The sequence below is a fragment of the Salmo salar genome, chromosome 09, assembly GCF_965601325.2.
Source record: "Salmo salar chromosome 09, fSalSal1, whole genome shotgun sequence".
Taxonomy (NCBI): domain Eukaryota; kingdom Metazoa; phylum Chordata; class Actinopteri; order Salmoniformes; family Salmonidae; genus Salmo; species Salmo salar.
This window is the reverse complement of record NC_138299.1, coordinates 92,557,501-92,580,193: the sequence shown is the minus strand read 5'-3', so window position 1 is coordinate 92,580,193 and position 22,693 is coordinate 92,557,501. Positions and strand designations below refer to the sequence as shown.

Sequence of the window (22,693 nt, the reverse complement as noted above, 5' to 3'; positions counted from 1 at the left end):
AAGCATAACAATTATTTTAAGAATTATAGATACAGAACTCCTCTATGCACTCGATATGTCCGATTTTAAAATAGCTTTTTGGTGAAAGCACATTTTGCAATATTCTAAGTACATAGCCCAGCCATCATGGGCTAGCTATTTAGACACCCGGCAAGTTTAGCACTCACCAATATCAGATTTACTATTATAAAAGTTTGATTACCTTTTGTTGTCTTCGTCAGAATGCACTTCAATAACAAATGTTGGTTTGGTCCAAAATAATCCATTGTTATATCCGAATAGCGGCGTTTTGTTCGTGCGTCCCAGACACTATCCGAAATGGTAAATAAGGGTCGCGCGCATGGCGCAATTCGTGACAAAAAATTCTAAATATTCCATTACCGTACTTCGAAGCATGTCAACCGCTGTTTAAAATCAATTTTTATGCCATTTTTCTCGTAGAAAAGCGATAATATTCCGACCGGGAATCTTTTCGGCAAAGAGAGGAAAAAATCACAAAGACGGGGGCGGCCAGGTCACGCGCCTAAGCCCACAGTCCCTTGATCGGCCACTTGAGAAAGGCGATAATGTGTTTCAGCCTGGGGCTGGGATGACGACATTCAGGTTTTTCCCGGGCTCTGAGCGCCTATGGACGACGTAGGAAGTGTCACGTTAGAGCAGAGATCCTTTGTAAAAGATAGAGATGGCAAAGAAGTTCCAGAAATGGTCAGACAGGCCACTTCCTGTAAAGGAATCTCTCAGGTTTTGACCTGCCATTTGAGTTCTGTTATACTCACAGACACCATTCAAACAGTTTTAGGAACTTTAGGGTGTTTTCTATCCATATATAATAAGTATATGCATATTCTAGTTATTGGGTAGGATTAGTAACCAGATTAAATCGGGTACGTTTTTTATCCAGCCGTGAAAATACTGCCCCCTAGCCATAAGAGGTTAAAGGTCTTACTCTTGTCGGCTACAGAGAGCGTGATCACACAGTCGTCCGGAACAGCTGATGCTCTCATGCATGCCTCAGTGTTGCTTGCCTCGAAGCAAGCATAGAAGTTATTTAGCTCGTCTGGTAGGCTGGTGTCACTGGGCAGCTCGCGGCTGTGCTTCCCTTTGTAGTCTGTAATAGTTTGCAAACCCTGCCACATCCGACGAGCGTCGGAGTCGGTGTAGTATGATTCAATCTTAGCCCTGTATTGACGCTTTGCCTGTTTGATGGTTCATCGCAGGGTATAGCGGGACTCCTTATAAGCTTCCGGGTTAGAGTCCCGCACCTTGAAAGCGGCAGCTCTACCCTTTAGCTCAGTGCAAATGTTGCCTGTAATCCATGGCTTCTGGTTGGGGTATGTACGTACAGTCACTGTGGGGACGACGTCCTCAATGCACTTATTGATAAAGCCGGTGACTAATGAATCCCGGAACATGTTCCAGTCTGTGATAGCAAAACAGTCCTGTAGTTTAGCATCTGCTTCACCTGACCACTTTTTTATAGACCGAGTCACTGGTGCTTCCTGCTTTCATTTTTGCTTGTAAGCAGGAATCAGGAGGATAGAGTTGTGGTCGGAATTTCCAAATGGAGGGCAATGGAGAGCTTTGTACGCGTCTCTGTGTGTTGAGTACAGGTGATCTAGAATTTTTTTCCCTCTGGTTGCACATTTAACATGTTGATAGAGATTTGGTAGAACTGATTTAAGTTTCCCTGCATTAAAGTCTCCGGCCACTAGGAGCGCCGCCGCTGGGTGAGTGGTTTCCTGTTTGCTTATTTCCTTATACAGCTGACTGAGTGCGGTCTTAGTGCCAGCATCTGTTTGTGGTGGTAAATAAACAGCCACGAAAAGTATAGCTGAGAACTCTAGGCAAGTAGTGTGGCCTGCAATTTATCACAATATACTCTACTTAGATTTCATGCACCAGCTGTTGTTTACAAATATGCAATATCCCCCTCGTCTTACCGGAGTGTGCTGTTCTATCCTGCCGGTGTAGCGTATATCCCGCTAGCTGAATATCCATGTTGTCATTCAGCCACGATTCCGTGAAACATAGGATATTACAGTTTTTGATGTCCCGTTGGTAGGATATTCGTGATCGTACCTTGTCTAATTTATTGTCCAATGATTGCACATTGGCGAGTAATATTGACGGTAACGGCAGCTTTCCTACTCGCCTTCTGCGGGTCCTGACGAGGCATTCGGCTCTTCGTCCTCTGTACCTGCATCGCTTCCTCTTGCAAATAACTGGGATGTCAACCCTGCCGGGTTTTTGGAGAATATCATGTGAGTCTTGCTTGTTGTTGAAAAAATCTTTGTCTAATCCGAGGTGAGTGATCGCTGTCCTGATATGCAGAAGCTCTGTTCTGCCGTAAGATACGGTGGCAGAAACATTATGCACAAAATAATTTACAAATAACGCGAAAAAACCCACATAATAGCACAATTGGTTGGGCGCCGTAAAACTGCTGCCATTTCATCCGGCGCCATTTTATATAAAGTGGCATTGTTTAAAGTGGCTAGTGATAAATTTATTACATACATTTTTCATTATTAAAGTGGCTAGAGGTTGAGTCAGTATGTTGGCAGCAGCCACTCAATGTTAGTGATGGCTGTTTAACAGTCTGATGGCCTTGAGATAGAAGCTGTTTTTCAGTCTCTCGGTCCCCGCTTTGATGCACCTGTACTGACCTCGCCTTCTGGATGATAGCGGGGTGAACAGGCAGTGGCTCGGGTGGTTGTTGTCCTTGATGATCTTTTTGGCCTTCCTATGACATCGGGTGGTGTAGGTGTCCTGGAGGGCAGGTAGTCTGCTCCCAATTATGTGTTGTGCAGACCTCACTACCCTCTGGAGAGCCTTACGGTTGTGGGCGGAGCAGTTGCCGTACCAGGCAGTGATACAGCCCGACAGGATGCTCTCGATTGTGCATCTGTAAAATTTTGTGAGTGTTTTTGGTGACAAGCTGAATTTCTTCAGCCTCCTGAGGAAGAGGCTTGAAGAGGCGCTGCTGCGCCTTCTTCACCACACTGTTTGTGTGGGTGGACCATTTCAGTTTGTCCGTGAGGAACTTAAAACTTTCCACCTTCTGCACTACTGTCCCTTCGATGTGGATAGGGGGCTGCTCATCTCCTTTGTTTTGTTGACATTGAGTGAGAGGTTATTTTCCTGACACCACACTCCGAGGACTCTCACCTCCTCCTTGTAGGCCGTCTCGTCGTTGTTGGTAATCAAGTCTACCACTGTAGTGTTGTCTGCAAACTTGATGATGGAGTTGGAGGCGTGCATGGCCACGCAGTCATGGGTGAACATGGAGTACAGGAGAGGGCTGAGAACGCACACTTGTGGGGCCCCAGTGTTGAGGATCAGCAGGGTGAAGATGTTGGTACCTACGCTCACCACCATAGTGAAGGCGTAGACTCAGGTTTTCTGGGTCTCTATGTTTTTGGTTGGACAGGTTTCTCAATTTCTTTCTTAGGATTTTGCATTCTTCATCAAACCATTTGTCATTGTTGTTCATTTTCTTTGGTTTTCTGTTTGACATTTTTTTTTTGATGGGGAAGCTGAGAGGTCAAATATACTGTTAAGATTTTGTACTGCCAAGTTTACACCTTCACTATTACAGTGGAACATTTTGTCCAGGAATTTGTCTAAAAGGGATTGAATTTGTTGTTGCCTAATTGTTTTTTGGTAGGTTTCCACACTACATTCCTTCCATCTATAGCATTTCTTAATATTACTCAGTTCCTTTGGCTTTGATGCCTCATGATTGAGTATTGCTCTGTTCAAGTAGACTGTGATTTTTTTGTGATCTTTTAGAGGTGTTAGTGGGCTGACTCTGAACGCTCTGAGACTGGGTTGAGTGCAGTGATAAAGTACTACTGCCAAGAGATGAGCTATAGGTGTACCTACCATAAGAGTCCCTCGAATGCTGTCACCTCCAGGCAGGTGTTTGTCCCCCTGTGTGCTGAGGGTGTCAGGTTCTTGTCTGGTTCTGGCACTTAGGTCACCACAGACTAGTACATGTCCCTGGGCCTCGAAATGATTGATTTCCCCCTCCAGGATGGAGAAGCTATCTTCATTAACTTCTTGCGGATCAGTGGGACGCTACCGTCCCATTTCGACACCTTCCGGTGAAATTGCAGAGCGCCAAATGCAAATTAAATTACTATAAATATTAAACTTTCATGAAATCACAAGTGCAATGCATCAAAATAAAGCTTAACTTGTTGTTAATCCAGCCGCCATGTCAGATTTCAAAAAGGCTTTACGGCGAAAGCAAACCATGTGATTATCTGAGGACAACGCCCAGCACACAAATGCATAACAAATAATTTTCAACCAGGGAGTTGTGACACGAAAGTCAGAAATAGCGATATAATATGCCTTACATTTGAAGATATTCTTCTGTTGGCACTCCAAAAGGTCCCACTTACATAACAAATAGTCCTTTTGTTCGATTAAGTCCTTCTTTATGTCCATAAAAACTCAGTTTAGCTGGCTCGCTTCAGTCAATAATCCACTCGGTTTCCCTCCTTCAAAATGCATTCAAAATGAATCCCAAATGTTACCAATAAACTTATCCAAACAAGTCAATCAGTGTTTTTAATCAAACAATAGGTACCCTAATACGCAAATAAACAATACAATTTAAGACGTAGAATCGTTATTGTCTTTACCGGAGATAAACAAAAAGAACGCGCTCTCGGCCATACACTTGGAAACACTACAGCCACTTAGAAAAACTACAAATTCTCCCAAATTTTTCTTTAAACCAGCCTGAAACTCTTTTTAAAGACTGTTGACATCTAGTGTAAGCCCTAGGAACTGCAATTTGCTGTGGCCACCCTTTCCTGCTGTGATCTTAGGTCGTTTGTGCCTGTGTGTATTATTATGTGGCTGGGTGAATCTAGTTGGTCCTCAGACAGAAGGTCTAGGGCACGCTGGGTGTTTGGACACCAGAGTTTAGACACAAAATATTTGTTGTATATATTTCCGGTTTGAGTCCATAAGGAGTACAATCTGTGTCTTGTGTATGTCCTCAGTCGGTGTGGGGGAGTTGTCAGAAGGGCTATCAGAGTGGCTGACAGGGGGGGTGCTCAGAGGGGGTGAGATACCCTGGGCTTGGGGTTCTTCATTTGTCTGTCCTGCTGTGATTTCGACGCTATGGTCAGGGGTGCACTCTTCTGCTCTGGTGTCGAGACTTTTGTCAGGAGCTGAGGTGGGCTGTTCTGCTGGCTTCTTTGTGGGGGTGGCCACATTTCTAGTAGATAGTTCTCTGTCACACTCCATCCCCTTCACCCTCTCCTCCAGCAGTCTGATCCTCTTCTCTAGTGCTCTGTTCTTCTCCTGCTCTTTCTACTGTTTATGTTTTACTACGGTCTCTCTCTCGTTGTTTCCAGGCAGGGGGTAAGCACTACCACCCTACCTGTGCCCGCTGTGCCCGATGTCACATGATGTTCACAGAGGGAGAAGAAATGTACCTGCATGGTAACACACACACTCTCACACACACACACACACACACACACACACACACACACACACACACACACACACACACACACACACACACACACACACACACACACACACACACACACACACACACACACACACACACACACACAGCATCGCTGATTTATAAAACTCATAATGTCTCTCTCTCTCTCTCTCTCTCTCTCTCTCTCAGGGGGTGAGGTGTGGCACCCTTTGTGTAAACAAGCAGCCAGATCGTGGGGAAGACTCACGGTGAGACAGAAACACATATCACTCTAATATACAAAAACACAGATATGACTCTACAGAAACACAGATATCACTCTACTTGTAGATATGTAGTGTTGAAATAATGTTATGTGATGTACAGTTTTATTTTTTGTTTTGTATTTAATGTAAATGCTTTAATGTGTTTGGACCCCAGGGAGAGTAGCTGCTGCCTTGGCAGAACTAATGGGGATCCATAATAAACCCCAGAGAGAGTAGCTGCTGCCTCGGCAGAACTAATGGGGATCCATAATAAACCCCAGAGAGAGTAGCTGCTGCCTTGGCAGAACTAATGGGATCTATAATAAACCCCAGGGAGAGTAGCTGCTGCCTTGGCAGAACTAATAAGTACAAAATACAAACTTTTCCCACGTCATCTGGAATGTTTCTCTTTCTTACACTCCTTCCTCTCTTTCTTTTCTTTCTTCCCACAGCACAGACGTCTGTCAGAGACCTCCATCTCTCCACCGGGCTCGTCAATTGGCTCTCCCAGTCGTGTCATCTGTGTGAGTAACCAATCACTAGCCAATCTTCATCTACCTCCACCGAACCTTCAGGGCTCACTAACTTTGAATATAAAAACCCAATGGACAAATCCATTTTCTCCTGTAGTGTGCACTCATTCACTATTTCTCACTATCTAAAAAAGTTGGATTAGTGTAAACCTGGGCTAGAGGAAATCTCAACCATATGTAATTTACTATTAAATCAAATTAATGATTTATCATAATATGAATACTATATGTATTCTTTACCGTGAGATGTAAAGTGGGTAAAGTAACTAGGCATCAGGATAGATAATAACAAGGTAATTGAGGTAGATATTTACATTTAGGAAGGGTAAAGTGGCATCAGGATATACAGTGAGGGAAAAAAGTATTTCATCCCCTGCTGATTTTGTATGTTTGCCCACTGACAAAGACATGATCAGTCTATAATTTGAATGGTAGGTTTATTTGAACAGTGAGAGACAGAATAACAACAAAAAAATCCAGAAAAACGCAGGTCAAAAATGTTATAAATTGATTTGCATTTTAATTAATGAGGGAAATAAGTATTTGACCCCCACTCAATCAGAAAGAGTTCTGGCTCCCAGGTGTCTTTTATACAGGTAACGAGCTGAGATTAGGAGCACACTCTTAAAGGGAGTGCTCCTAATCTCAGTTTGTTACCTGTATAAAAGACACCTGTCCACAGAAGCAATCAATCAATCAGATTCCAAACTCTCCACCATGGCCAAGACCAAAGAGCTCTCCAAGGATGTCAGGGACAAGATTGTAGACCTACACAAGGCTGGAATGGGCTACAAGACCATCGCCAAGCAGCTTGGTGAGAAGGTGACAACAGTTGGTGCGATTATTCGCAAATGGAAGAAACACAAAATAACTGTCAATCTCCCTCGGCCTGGGGCTCCATGCAAGATCTCACCTCGTGGAGTTGCAATGATCATGAGAACGGTGAGGAATCAGCCCAGAACTATACGGGAGGATCTTGTCAATGATCTCAAGGCAGATGGGACCATAGTCACCAAAAAAACAATTGGTAACACATTACGCCGTGAAGGACTGAAATCCTGCAGCGCCCGCAAGGTCCCCCTGCTCAAGAAAGCACATATACATGCCCGTCTGAAGTTTGCCAATGAACATCTGAATGGTTCAGAGGACAACTGGTGAAAGTGGTGTGGTCAGATGAGACCAAAATGGAGCTTTTTGGCATCAACTCAACTCGCCGTGTTTGGAGGAGGAGGAATGCTGCCTATGACCCCAAGAACACCATCTCCACCATCAAACATGGAGGTGGAAACATTATGATTTGGGGGTGTTTTTCTGCTAAGGGGACAGGACAACTTCACCGCATCAAAGGGACGATGGACGGGGCCATGTACCGTCAAATCTTGGGAAAGAACCTCCTTCCCTCAGCCAGGGCATTGAAAATGGGTCGTGGATGGGTATTCCAGCATGACAATGACCCAAAACACACGGCCAAGGCAACAAAGGAGTGGCTCAAGGAGAAGCACATTAAGGTCCTGGAGTGGCCTAGCCAGTCTCCAGACCTTAATCCCATAGAAAATTTGTGGAGGGAGCTGAAGGTTCGAGTTGCCAAACGTCAGCCTCGAAACCTTAATGACTTGGAGAAGATCTGCAAAGAGATGTGGGACAAAATATCTCCTGAGATGTGTGCAAACCTGGTGGCCAACTACAAGAAACGTCTGACCTCTGTGATTGCCAGCAAGGGTTTTGCCACCAAGTACTAAGTCATGTTTTGCAGAGGGGGTAAAACTCATTAAAATGCTAATCATTTTATAACATTTTTGACATGCGTTTTTCTGGATATTTTTGTTGTTATTCTGTCTCTCACTGTTCAAATACACCTATCATTAAAATTATAGACTGATCATTTCTTTGTCAGTGGGAAAACGTACAAAATCAGCAGGGGATCAAATACTTTTTTCCCTCACTGTATAATAGTAGAGTAGCAACAACATATGTATGATAAGTGTAAAAGTGTGTGTGTGTGTGTAAGTGTATATGTGTGTTTGTGTTGTCAGTAAGCGTGTGTGTGTGTGTGTGTGTGTGTGTGTGTGTGTGTGTGTGTGTGTGTGTGTGTGTGTGTGTGTGTGTGTGTGTGTGTGTGTGTGTGTGTGTGTGTGTGTGTGACAGTATGGGAATGTGTGTGTGTTTTGTTTGAGAGTGTTAGTGTAGAATGTTTATATAGTGTGTGTATAGTCTATATGAGATAGAGTCAGTGCAGATAGTCCAGGTAACCTATTCATGAACTATTTAGCAGTCTTGTGGTTTGGGTGTAGAAGCTGTCTCGGAGCCTGTTGGTCTGAGTTCCGATGCTCCGGTACCGTTTGCCTTGGGAGTCTTTGGCAATTTTGTCGGGCCTTCCTCTCACACCTCTTAATGTAGAGGTTCTTGATGGCAGGGAACTCGGCCCCAGTGATGGACTGGGCAGTCCGCACCACCCTCTGTAGCGCCTTGCGGTCGAGGGCGGTGCATTTACCATACCAAGTGGTGAAGAAGCCAGTCAAAATGCTTTCGATGTTGCAGCTGTATAACTCTTTGAGGATCTGAGGGCGCATGCCAAATCTTTTCAGCCTCCTGAGGGGGAAGAGGCACTGTCATGCCCTCTTCACGACTGTGCAGGTGTGTTAAATCAGTGAAGGGAAGTGAACAAGTGCACACTTTGGGAGGAAGGAGAGATAATTGTGACTGTCACTGTGGCCCTGCCCAATACAGATAGGAGACACCTGTTCATACTCCACTCATCACTCACCCCTGAACCCTGACCTCACCTTACACTGCTACCTCGGTCCTCTTGTTATGTCCGTCTGTTATGTTGCCTGTGTGTGTGTGACTGTGTGCTTTATTTGGACTGCTACTAGTCTTTTCTGAACTGTCCTGTATAGTCACTACTGCTGTTGGAAATATTAGATTACACATGCATGCACATAAACACACGTAGAGACAGTGTTTGTTCTCTGAGCTCTGGCCTCGTAATCCATGACCTTTCTGCTCAGGGTGATGGATGATTGCAAAACACAGAGTAAGCTCTCTCTCTCTCTCTCTCTCTCTCTCTCTCTCTCTCTCTCTCTCTCTCTCTCTCTCTCTCTCTCTCTCTCTCTCTCTCTCTCTCTCTCTCTCTCTCTCAGTACATATTCAGCAGTCAGTCACATGTTCACTGTACAGTGTGTGTTGTGTCAGTGTATGGCTGTACTGTCAGCATGCTTTACAGTCTGCAGCACGCTATCCATGTCATTGGGTTTTCATGCGTAAATGTCTTTCATGTATCTGTGTGTGGTTGTTTCTTTGTGTGTGTGTGTGTGTGTGTGTGTGTGTCATGTCCTGTCCCACCCCAGGCCAGGGTGGAGAATGTGATGCCAGACTATAAGGACTTGGCCGCACTGCCTAAGGTCAAGGCAATATATGAGGTCCAGCCACCTGACCTCATATCATCCTACCAGCCACAGAATCATCCTACCATATCATCCTACCAGCAACATAGTCATCCGACCATATCATCCTACCAGCAACATAATCATCCTACCATATCATCCTACCAGCCACAGAATCATCCTGCCATATCATCCTACCAGCAACATAATCATCCTACCATATCATCCCACCAGCCACAGAATCATCCTACCATATCATCCTACCAGCAACATAATCATCCTACCATATCATCCTACCAGCAACATAATCATCCTACCATATCATCTTACCAGCCACAGAATCATCCTAACATATCATCCTACCAGCCCTACCCCAGATACTCCTCAGATGACATAGAGACCTTCAGCTATGGAGAGGTATTACGTGCTAAGAAGCTATCAGGAAATACACCTATGTTATTTTCTTATACATTTTCTCTAAATGCACTGACAGTTGATCAACAAGATAAATAAATACTGTATATTTCTAAAATTGAACTGAACTGAATCCATTTCCACGGTTGAGATAATGGTCCATTATGCTTCAGACAATGACTCCTTCTTTCTTTCTCATGTATTTCTTTTTCAGTCACTTGGGACTCTCTATTCTCAGGTTAGTAACCGTGTTGTTTTGCAGTCACTTGGGACTTTCTATTCTCAGGTTAGTAACCTTGTTCCCAACAGAATGAAGAATAATTTATTTGATCAGTTGCCTTTGGATAAGTGGATAGTTATGGACTCCCTGTATATCTCCCTCTCTTTTCCCTTTCCATCACTCTATCTCTGTCTCCCCCTCTTTCTCTCCCCCTCCCTCTAGAAGCTGTATGACAGTGTAGACATGAAACATAGACCGTGTTCCAGCCCCAGCTACATGGACTCTCCCTCCTTCAGCCGTCAAGCCATGTCTCCCATCATGCCTTGCTCACCGCAGCACTATGGACACCCCGGTGAGTCACACACACACGCACTCACTCAACCAACCAATCAATCAACCTTTCAATCAATTAAATCGTATTTGTGTAGCGCTTTTTACAAATGCATTCAAGAGAAAGAGGGTCTAGCCTCAGGTTGCTGTTAAGCACTCTGGAATAAATATGTTTCTAAAAGTGCAGTTCAAATACATTCCTCCTCTATTTTCCAATCTCCTTCCATTTCTGGCCACTGACCGTAAAAGCAATGGATAGATCTTCCACCGTATCACTTACAGCAGTTAGTGCATTTTAAAGCAGTGATCAGAAGGGGAAGGAGACTTATAACATTCCTTCTAGCTTCCTGTGCTCAGATGGTGCAGTATGCCTTTCCTCAGTGCTGTTGAAATGCATACTGCACCTAATTGGCTCAGGTGATTGCCTGGCAGACACCAGTTGATCACCTTTTCCTTTGGATATGATTGGTTGGGAGGGACTGGAGGGCAGGACAAAGGCTTTCTTCATGCTCATGTTTCCTTTGCTGTGATTGGCTAGTGCTGGCTGCAAGCTCTGAGAGTGGCAGGAGCTCGCCTTATTACGGCTCGCTGGAGGGACGGCCTAGTTCTCCTACCACATACCACGCCCCCAAGCATTTCCATGTACCAGGTAGGACTACACTTCATCTGTGTTCCAAATGGCCCCCTATTCTTTATAGTGGTGCAATATATATGGAATAGGGTGTCATTTGGGACACGCCCTTCTCTTCATCTCCTCATCTTTCCATCTTCTCTTCTCCACTTCTGCTCCTCCTCGATTTTTATATTTCCTCAAACTCTCTTGTTATCAGCTATGGTAGCTATGATAAGGTACAGCGCTTCCCTTTGTACTTCTTCCTTTACCTCATTCTACCCCTCCCTCCCTCAGTCCTCCCTCCCTTACTCCTCCATGTTTCACATCACTCTTCTCCCTTCTCTTGTTCTCTCTTTCTCCCTCCCTCCTTCTCTCTCTTTCCCCAGCCTCAGGCGAACCCAACATCTACCACAAACCTCCCATCTATAAGAGAACGGGTACAGTGGCTTAGCCCGCCTTATCCTGGCTGTTGTCCTATCAGTGACTTATTGTTTAAATTCATGTTTTCCGTAGCCAATTGTGTATAGCCCCGCTCTTTAGTCTGCCTGTCTTCGTATCAGTGTAGAAGCCCTTAGGTGTGTGTGTGTGTGTGTGTGTGTGTGTGTGTGTGTGTGTGTGTGTGTGTGTGTGTGTGTGTGTGTGTGTGTGTGTGTGTGTGTGTGTGTGTGTGTGTGTGTGTGTGTGTGTGTGTGTGTGTGTGCACTTTCGCTTGTGTCAGAAAGAAGATTAAATAAGTATGAGATGAGATTAAGGGTTAGTTCAGGTCTCTTAAGAGACCACAGTGGTAGATGAAGGGTTAGTTCAGGTTTCTTAAGAGACCACAGTGGTAGATGAAGGGTTAGTTCAGGTCCACAGTGGTAGATGAAGGGTTAGTTCAGGTCTCTTAAGAGACCACAGTGGTAGATGAAGGGTTAGTTCAGGTTTCTTAAGAGACCACAGTGGTAGATGAAGGGTTAGTTCAGGTCCACACTGGTAGATGAAGGGTTAGTTCAGGCCTCTTAAGACCACAGTGGTAGATGAAGGGTTAGTTCAGGTCCACAGTGGAAGATGAAGGGTTAGTTCAGGTCTCTTAAGAGACCACAGTGGTAGATGAAGGGTTAGTTCAGGTCCACAGTGGTAGACGAAGGGTTAGTTCAGGTCTCTTAAAAGACCACAGTGGTAGATGAAGGGTTAGTTCAGGTCCACAGTGGTAGATGAAGGGTTAGTTCAGGTCCACAGTAGTAGATGAAGGGTTAGTTCAGGTCTCTTAAGAGACCACAGTGGTAGATGAAGGGTTAGTTCAGGTCCACAGTGGTCGATGAAGGGTTAGTTCAGGTCTCTTAAGAGACCACAGTGGTAGATGAAGGGTTAGTTCAGGTTTCTTAAGAGACCACAGTGGTAGATGAAGGGTTAGTTCAGGTCTCTTAAGAGACCACAGTGGTAGATGAAGGGTTAGTTCAGGTTTCTTAAGAGACCACAGTGGTAGATGAAGGGTTAGTTCAGGTCCACACTGGTAGATGAAGGATTAGTTCAGGCCTCTTAAGAGACCACAGTGGTAGATGAAGGGTTAGTTCAGGTTTCTTAACCTCTATGGGCTAGGTGGGACGCTAGCGTGCCACCCGTGGTGCACTCCATCAACAGCAGGTGCATTTCAAGAGCGGCAAATTTGAATCCAAATAAATGTCAAAATTCAAATTTTTCAAAAATACAACTATTTTACACCCTTTGAAAGATAAACATCTCCTTAATCTAACCACGTTTTACGATTTCAAAAAGGTTTTACGGCGAAAGCATAAATTTAGAGTATGTTAGGACAGTACATTTACAAGAGTTGTGTGTAATGTTTTGTCAAGTCAAAGACAGGGTCACCAAAACCATAAAACCAGCTAAAATGATGCACTAACCTTTTACAATCTCCATCAGATGACACTCCTAGGACATTATGTTAGACAATGCATGCATTTTTAGTTCTATCAAGTTCATATTTATATCCAAAAACAGCGTTTTACTATGGCATTGATGTTGAGGAAATCGTTTCCCTCCAATAACCGGCAGTCAAGTCAGCGTCACAAATTAAATAATTAAAATTAGAAAACATTGGTAAAATATTATATTGTCATTTAAAGAATTATAGATTTACATCTCTTGAACGCAATCAACTTGCCAGATTTAAAAATAACCTTACTGGGAAATCACACTTTGCAATAATCTGAGCACTGCGCCCAGAAAAATACGCGTTGCGATACAGACTAGACGTCATGTTGGGGAGATCTAAAATCGAAAATACTATGTAAATAATCCATTACCTTTGATTCTCTTCATCAGATGTCACTTCCAGGTATCACAGGTCCATAACGAATGTAGTTTTGTTCAAAAAAGCTCATCATTTATGTCCAAAAATCTCTGTCTTGTTAGCACATGATCTAAGCCAGCCGGACTTCTCGTCATGAACGAGGGGAAAAAATATATTTACGTTCGTTCAAACATGTCAAACGTTGTATAGCATAAATCATTAGGGCCTTTTTTAACCAGAACATGAATAATATTCAAGGTGGACGAATGCATACTCTTTTATAACGTATTGGAACGAGGGTACCCAACATGAACTCGCGCGCCAGGTGTCTAATGGGACATCATCGTTCCATGGCTCTTGTTCGGTCAGATCTCCCTCCAGAAGACTCAAAACACTTTGTAAAGGCTGGTGACATCTAGTGGAAGCAATAGGAAGTGCCAAAATATTCCTCAGCCCCTGTGTTTTTCAATGGGATAGGTTTAAAGGTAATACAACACATCAGGTATCCACTTCCTGTCAGAAAATGTCTCAGGGTTTTGCCTGCCAAATGAGTTCTGTTATACTCACAGACACCATTCAAACAGTTTTAGAAACTTTAGAGTGTTTTCTATCCATATATAATAAGTATATGCATATTCTAGTTACTGGGTAGGATTAGTAACCAGATTAAATCGGGTACATTTTTTTTATCCAGACGTGCAAATGCTGCCCCCTAGCCCTAACAGGTTAAGAGACCACAGTGGTAGATGAAGGGTTAGTTCAGGTCTCTTAAGAGACCACAGTGGTAGATGAAGGGTTAGTTCAGGTTTCTTAAGAGACCACAGTGGTAGATGAAGGGTTAGTTCAGGTCCACACTGGTAGATGAAGGGTTAGTTCAGGCCTCTTAAGAGACCACAGTGGTAGATGAAGGGTTAGTTCAGGTCCACACTGGTAGATGAAGGGTTAGTTCAGGTGCACAGTGGAAGATGAAGGGTTAGTTCAGGTCTCTTAAGAGACCACAGTGGTAGATGAAGGGTTAGTTCAGGTCCACAGTGGTAGATGAAGGGTTAGTTCAGGTCTCTTAAGAGACCACAGTGGTAGATGAAGGGTTAGTTCAGGCCTCTTAATTAATCTTACATCTAGACGTTCCGCTAGCGGAACACCTGCTCCAATATCCAATGATGGGCGTGGCGCGAAAAACAAACTCCTCGAAAATCCGAAAACTTCCATTTTTCAAACATATGACTATTTTACACCATTTTAAAGGCAAGACTCTCCTTTATCTAACCACACTGTCCGATTTCAAAAAGGCTTTACAGCGAAAGCAAAACATTAGATTATGTCAGCAGAGTACCCAGCCAGAAATAATCAGACACCCATTTTTCAAGCTAGCATATAATGTCACATAAACCCAAACCACAGCTAAATGCAGCACTAACCTTTGATGATCTTCATCAGATGACACTCCTAGGACATTATGTTATACAATACATGCATGTTTTGTTCAATCAAGTTCATATTTATATCAAAAAACAGCTTTTTACATTAGCATGTGACATTCAGAACTAGCATTCCCACCGAACACTTCCGGTGAATTTACTAAATTACTCACGATAAACGTTCACAAAAAACATAACAATTATTTTAAGAACTATAGATACAGAACTCCTTTATGCAATCGCAGTGTCCGATTTTAAAATAGCTTTTCGGTGAAAGCACATTTTGCAATATTCTGAGTAGATAGCCCGGCCATCATGGCTAGCTATTTTGACACCCACCAAGTTTGGTACTCACCAAACTCAGATTTACTGTAAGAAAAATTGGATTACCTTTGCTGTTCTTCGTCAGAATGCACTCCCAGGACTTCTACTTCATCACGCAATGTTGTTTTGGTTCCAAATAATCCATAGTTATATCAAAATAGCGGCGTTTTGTTGTGTGATCAAGACACTATCCGAAGGGTAACGAAGGGTGACGCGCCCGGCGCGTATCGTGACAAAAAAATTCTAAATATTCCATTACCGTACTTCGAAGCATGTCAAACGCTGTTTAAAATCAATTTTTATGCGATTTTTCTCGTAAAATAGCGATAATATTCCGACCGGGAGTCGTTGTTTTCGTTCAAAGAATGAAAATGTAAACATGGAGTTGTCTCGTGCACGCGCGCCCCCGTCTCATTGTTCTCAGATCAACCACTTACCAAATGCGCTACTGTTTTTCAGCCAGAGACTGCAAAGTCATCATTCAACGTTCTGGCGCCTTCTGAGAACCTATGGGAGCAGTAGAAAGTGTCACGTTACAGCAGAGATCCTTTGTTTTGGATAGAGATGGCAAAGAAGGCCAAGAAATGGTCAGACAGGGCACTTCCTGTACAGAATCTTCTCAGGTTTTGGCCTGCCATTTGAGTTCTGTTATACTCACAGACACCATTCAAACAGTTTTAGAAACTTTGGAGTGTTGTCTATCCAAAGCTAATAATGACATGCATATTCTAGTTTCTGGGAAGGAGTAATAACCAGATTAAATCGGGTACGTTTTTTATCCGGCCATGAAAATACTGCCCCCTATCCATAACAAGTTAAGAGACCACTGTGGTAGATGAAGGGTTAATTCAGGTCCACAGTGGTAGATGATGGGTTAGTTCATGCCTCTTAAACCTGTTAGGGACAGACGTTCCGCTAGCGGAACGCCTCACCAATATCCAATGGTATAGCGTGGCGCGAATTACAAATACCTAAAAAATGCAAAAACTTCAATTTTTCAAACATATGACTATTTTACACCATTTTAAAGACAAGACTCTCCTTTATCTAACCACATTGTCCGATTTCAAAAAGGCTTTACAACGAAAGCAAAACATTAGATTATGTCAGGTGTCGTGTCTTTGGGGGTACCATTAAACTGAAGACATGTTTATCAATTATTATCACGCGATTAAACTGATTAATCGTTTAATTGTAATTAACTAGGAGATCGGGGCACCAAGGAGAATATTCAGATTACAAAGCTATAATTTTCCTAATATAACTTTCCTGTACTACAATATTATATTCTATTATAGTATAGGCCGATTATCTTCTGGTTTAAATGGTGTATTTTACCTCGAGTCCAGTCTCATTCCAAACGTCGTAAATTGTTGTATCTGCACGAACCCAGTCTTTACTAAAATCATCCATACATCAATTGTCTTAAAATCATTTATTTACTACACTAAGTAATTAACAGAAAACATACAAACAGTAATTATCGTCACAAAGGATTGGTATAGTAATGTGCGCTAATGGCTAACAGGCATGGCTGGTCTGTTAGACAATGGGTCATAAACGGTCAGCTGAGAATGCACACCTACAGAGTTCATTAATATTAACAATTGACAATTGAAGGCTCACTCATTCGGGAACAATTGCAATCAATATATATTTACGCTCAGTGTGTCGTTCTGATTCTTGTTGGAGAGTTCGGTTCTGTTGGGGAGTTTTCTCCGCGTTCTCTCTCTCTCTCTCTCTCGGTTAGAATGGATCTTTCAGAGCGACATTCATTAATGTCGTCATAGAATGGATGTTTCGTTGGTCTTCGCGTTCGATGATATAATTTACTTAGCTGCAGACTAATAATTAATATCAAAGACTTGTTCTTATTCTGTCGGTATCAATAGTCTAAAAGTTAACCTGTTGGGGGTAGGGGGCAGTATTGACACGGCTGGATAAAAAACGTACCCGATTTAATCTGGTTACTACTCCTGCCCAGTAACTAGAATATGCATATAATTATTGGCTTTGGATAGAAAACACTCCAAAGTTTCTAAAACTGTTTGAATGGTGTCTGTGAGTATAACAGAACTCAAATGGCAGGTCAAAACCTGAGAGATTCCTTTACAGGAAGTGGCCTGTCTGACCATTTATTGGCTTTCTTTGACATCTCTTTCCAAAACTTAGGATCTCTGCGGTAACGTGACACTTCCCACGGCTCCAATACGCTCTCAGAGCCCGGGAAAAACCTGAATGTCGTCATTCCAGCCCCAGGCTGAAACACATTATCGCCTTTCTCAAGTGGCCGATCAAGGGACAGTGGGCTTAGGCGCGTGCACTGGCCGCCCCCGTCTTTCTGTTTTTTCCTCTGTTTACCGAAAAGCAGATTCCCGGTCGGAATATTATCGCTTTTTTACGAGGTAAATTGCATAAAAATTGATTTTAAACAGCGGTTGACATGCTTCGAAGTACGGTAATGGAATATTTAGAATTTTTTTGTCACGAATTGCGCCATGCTCGTAACCCTGATTTACCATTTCGGATAGTGTCTGGAACACACGAACAAAACGCCGCTATTTGGATATAACGATGGATTATTTTGGACCAAACCAACATTTGTTATTGAAGTAGAAGTCCTGGGAGTGCATTCCGACGAAGACAACAAAGGTAATAACATTTTTGTTAAAGTAAATCTGATTTTGGTGAAGGCTAAACTTGCCGGGTGTCTAAATAGCTAGCCCGTGATGGCTGGGCTATGTACTTAGAATATTGCAAAATGTGCTATCACCAAAAAGCTATTTTAAAATAGGACATATCGAATCCATAGAGGAGTTCTGTATCTATAATTCTTAAAATATTTGTTATGTTTTTTGTGAACGTTTATCGTGAGTAATTTAGTAAATTGTTAGTAAATTCCCCGGAAGTTTGCTAGTTCTGAACGTCACATGCTAATGTAAAATGCTGTTTTTTGATATAAATACGAACTTGATTGAACAAAACATGCATGTATTGTATAACTTAATGTCCTAGGGTTGTCATCTGATGAAGATCATCAAAGGTTAGTGCTGCATTTAGCTGTCTTCTGGGTTTTTGTGACATTATATGCTAGCTTGAAAAATGGGTGTCTGATTATTTCTGGCTTGGTACTCTGCTGACATAATCTAATGTTTTTCTTTCGTTGTAAAGCCTTTTTGAAATCGGACAGTGTGGTTAGATTAACGAGAGTCTTGTCTTTAAATAGCTGTAAAATAGTCATATGTTTGAGAAATTGAAGTAATAGGATTTTTAAGGTATTTGAAAATCGCGCCACTGGATTACACTGGCTGTTGCGTAGGTGGGACGAATTCGTCCCGCCTAGCCCAGAGTGGTTAACCACGTGGTATGGTTCACTTTCAGTAGAGGAATTGGATGGTAAAACCTATTGGCCATGGAGTGGAGGCCTGGTCTAAAGAAATGTAAATCAGGGAGGGTTTTATAGTGACCCTTGAACAGGCTTGTCAAATGACGCCTGGTCCTGTATGGGTCCCTGGGGGCGTGCCTATGACTGAGTTAGACTTGGTAACAGAAATACAATTCTATCACATTACATCAGTACATAGCATCTCGATGCATTACAAAAGCTTTATCCTTATTAATACATTCTATACACCCATTATGATGCAAGTCTCAAGCTGAGGCTATTATATAAACAGTTTTATGGTAATATGGCTATATTGTCTCTTCTGAGTATCACAAAATTGTACCAAGCGGATCAGTTCGTAGCTGGATTCTTCACCAATCTTCCATACCTTCTCCAGAACACACATGTCGCTCGGTTCTCCAATTCTATGAGTTGGAAGAATTTCCTTTGTCTCTCTATGAAACATGTGGTAGGAGATTCTCCTCTTAGGGTTTTTACAACCCTTTCACACAGGGCCTGGGTTGGGGGGAAGGTAGGTTGGGTGGTGGTGAAAAAGGGAGGGGGTCAACTGTCCTCCCTGTACCAAAAGAGGCCAACGTCATGACACAGGAGAGTACCCAGTCAGAAATAATCACACACCCATTTTTCAAGCTAGCATATAATGTCACAAAAACCAAAACCACAGCTAAATGCAGCACTAACCTTTGATGATCTTCATCAGATGACACTCCTAGGACATTATGTTATGCAATACATGCATGTTTTGTTCAATCAAGTTCATATTTATATAAAAAAACTGCTTTTTACATTAGCATGTGACGTTCAGAACTAGCATACCCACCGAAAACTTCCGGTGAATTTACTAAATTACTCACGATAAACGTTGACAAAAAACATAACAATTATTTTAAGAATTATAGATACCGAACTCCTTTATGCAATCGCGGTGTCCGATTTTAAAATAGCTTTTCGGTGAAAGCACATTTTGCAATATTCTGAGTAGATAGCCCGGCCATCACGGCTAGCTAATTTGACACCCACCAAGTTTGGCACTCACCAAACTCAGATTTACTATAAGAAAAATTGGATTACCTTTGCTGTTCTTTGTCAGAATGCACTCCCAGGACTTCTACTTCAACACCCAATGTTGTTTTGGTTCCAAATAATCCATAGTTATATCCAAATACCTCCGTTTTGTTCGTGCGTTCAAATCACTATCCGAAGGGTGACGCGCCGGCGCATTTCGTGACAAAAAATGTCAAAATATTCCATTACTGTACTTCGAAGCATGTCAAACGCTGTTTAATAAAATCAATTTTTATGCGATTTTTCTCGTAAAAAAAGCGATAATATTCCAACCGGGAGACGTATCCGTTAAAACACTGAAATAAGAAAATGGAGTCGTCACATGCACGCGCGCGCCAGTGTCATTGTTCTCAGAAGTACCACTCTCCAAAACCCCTACTGTTTGTCGCCCAGAGACTACAGAGTTATCATTCAACGTTCTGGCGCCTTCTGAGAGCCAATGAAAGCCTTAGAAAATGTCACGTTACAGCAGAGATCCTGTATTTTTGATAAAGAGGCTACAGAAGGCCAAGAAATGGTCAGACAGGGCACTTCCCATATAGAATCTTCTCAGGTTTTGGCCTGCCATATGAATTCTGTTATACTCACAGACACCATTCAAACAGTTTTAGAAACTTTAGGGTGTTTTCTATCCAAATCAAACAATTATATGCATATTCTAGTTTCTGGGCAGGAGTAATAACCAGATTAAATCGGGTACGTTTTTTATCCAGCCGTGTCAATACTGCCCCCTACCCCCAACAGGTTAACTTTTAGACTATTGATACCGACAGAATAAGAACAAGTCTTTGATATTAATTATTAGTCTTATTCAGGATATTAGAATGATATAGGTAACCAGAATACAGATACATGTCATATTTGTGTTTGTTCTGAAAGACTGCCATCCCTCCCCTTCTCAGCCAACAGTCCAATCAGAGTATAAAGACTGCTGTCCCTTCCCCTTCTCAGCCAACAATCCAATCAGAGTATAAAGACTGCCATCCCCTCCCCTTCTCAGCCAATAGTCCAATCAGAGTATAAAGACTGCCGTCCCCTCCGCTTCTCAGCCAACAGTCCAATCATTGCACTTTAGAACAGAGTATTTCTTTGGATGAGATAAAACAGCCTTAAACATCCTTCTCAAATGAAGGAGACAGTAGATCTTACCGGTAGACCTGCATGCTATGTCATTGTGTGTGTGTGTGTGTGTGTGTGTGTGTGTGTGTGTGGGTGTGGGTTATTGTGGTGTGAGTGTGTTTCATTGATACACTGTAAACATGTCCCTCTTGTGATGCCAATAATGTCTCCCTTTTCTGTTTATTGTTTCTGATCACTTTAATTAACTTCCCTCCTTCACTCTGCTTCACTTTTCCCTGATCAACTAACTCACCTCTGTAAGTACCTCCGTCCTTCACTGTCTGTCTGCCTGTCTGTTTGTCTGTATGCCTTTCTATCAATCTGGCATTACACTGCATATGGATCCCATTGACTGTCATTGACTGGGTATTACCTCTCAATAGCATCAATACCATCCCCAGACCCTGACCTGAGCTCATACAACAGGCTAACAGGGCTGCTTCTGTCTCAGCTGTACACCTGGGTTTAGTCTCTGTCTGTCTGGGTAAGAGTCGATCACTCCCTGTGTCTACTCACCTGTCTGTCTGTACCAACTGACTATCTCCTGACCTGTCTGTCTGTACCAGCTGACTATCTCCTGACCTGTCTGTCTGTACCAGCTGACTATCTACTGACCTGTCTGCCTGTACCAGCTGACTATCTACTGACCTGTCTGCCTGTACCAGCTGACTATCTACTGACCTGTCTGCCTGTACCAGCTGACTATCTACTGACCTGTCTGTCTGCACCAGCTGACTATCTACTGACCTGTCTGTCTGTACCAGCTGACTATCTACTGACCTGTCTGTCTGTACCAGCTGACTATCTACTGACCTGTCTGTCTGTACCAGCTGACTATCTACTGACCTGTCTGTCTGTACCAGCTGACTATCTACTGACCTGTCTGTCTGTACCAGCTGACTATCTACTGACCTGTCTGTCTGTACCAGCTGACTATCTACTGACCTGTCTGTCTGTACCAGCTGACTATCTACTGACCTGTCTGTCTGTACCAGCTGACTATCTACTGACCTGTCTGTCTGTACCAGCTGACTAACTACTGACCTGTCTGTCTGTACCAGCTGACTATCTATTGACCTGTCTGTCTGTACCAGCTGACTATCTACTGACGGCCTGTCTGTCTGTACCAGCTGACTATCTACTGACCTGTCTGTCTCTACCAGCTGACTATCTACTGACCTGTCTGTCTGTACCAGCTGACTATCTACTGACCTGTCTGTCTACCAGCTGACTATCTACTGACCTGTCTGTCTATCTACTTACCTGTCTGTCTGTACCAGCTGACTATCTACTGACCTGTCTGTCTCTACCAGCTGACTATCTACTGACCTGTCTGTCTGTACCAGCAGACTATCTACTGACCTGTCTGCCTGTACCAGCTTACTATCTACTGACCTGTCTGCCTGTACCAGCTGACTATCTACTGACCTGTCTGTCTGTACCAGCTGACTATCTACTGACCTGTCTGTCTGTACCAGCTGACTATCTACTGACCTGTCTGTCTGTACCAGCTGACTATCTACTGACCTGTCTGTCTGTACCAGCTGACTATCTACTGACCTGTCTGTCTGTACCAGCTGACTATCTACTGACCTGTCTGTCTGTACCAGCTGACTATCTACTGACCTGTCTGTCTGTACCAGCTGACTATCTACTGACCTGTCTGTCTGTACCAGCTGACTATCTACTGACCTGTCTGTCTGTACCAGCTGACTATCTACTGACCTGTCTGTCTGTACCAGCTGACTATCTACTGACCTGTCTGTCTCTACCAGCTGACTATCTAGTGACCTGTCTGTCTGTACCAGCTGACTATCTACTGACCTGTCTGTCTGTACCAGCTGACTATCTACTGACCTGTCTGTCTGTACCAGC

General features: G+C 43.1%; 1 protein-coding gene across 1 annotated transcript in view; it reads left to right on the top strand.

Moving 5' to 3' along the window:
* Positions 1–22,693, top strand: part of LOC106612141 (actin-binding LIM protein 3) — a 125,310-nt gene that overhangs the window by 74,215 nt on the left and 28,402 nt on the right. Inside the window, exons 7-14 of the mRNA XM_082956066.1 lie at positions 5,376–5,463; positions 5,666–5,724; positions 6,174–6,245; positions 9,602–10,054; positions 10,266–10,289; positions 10,494–10,623; positions 11,140–11,250; positions 11,601–11,651. Coding sequence (XP_082812192.1) covers positions 5,376–5,463; positions 5,666–5,724; positions 6,174–6,245; positions 9,602–10,054; positions 10,266–10,289; positions 10,494–10,623; positions 11,140–11,250; positions 11,601–11,651 — 988 coding nt within the window. The remainder of the gene's footprint in view (positions 1–5,375; positions 5,464–5,665; positions 5,725–6,173; positions 6,246–9,601; positions 10,055–10,265; positions 10,290–10,493; positions 10,624–11,139; positions 11,251–11,600; positions 11,652–22,693) is intronic.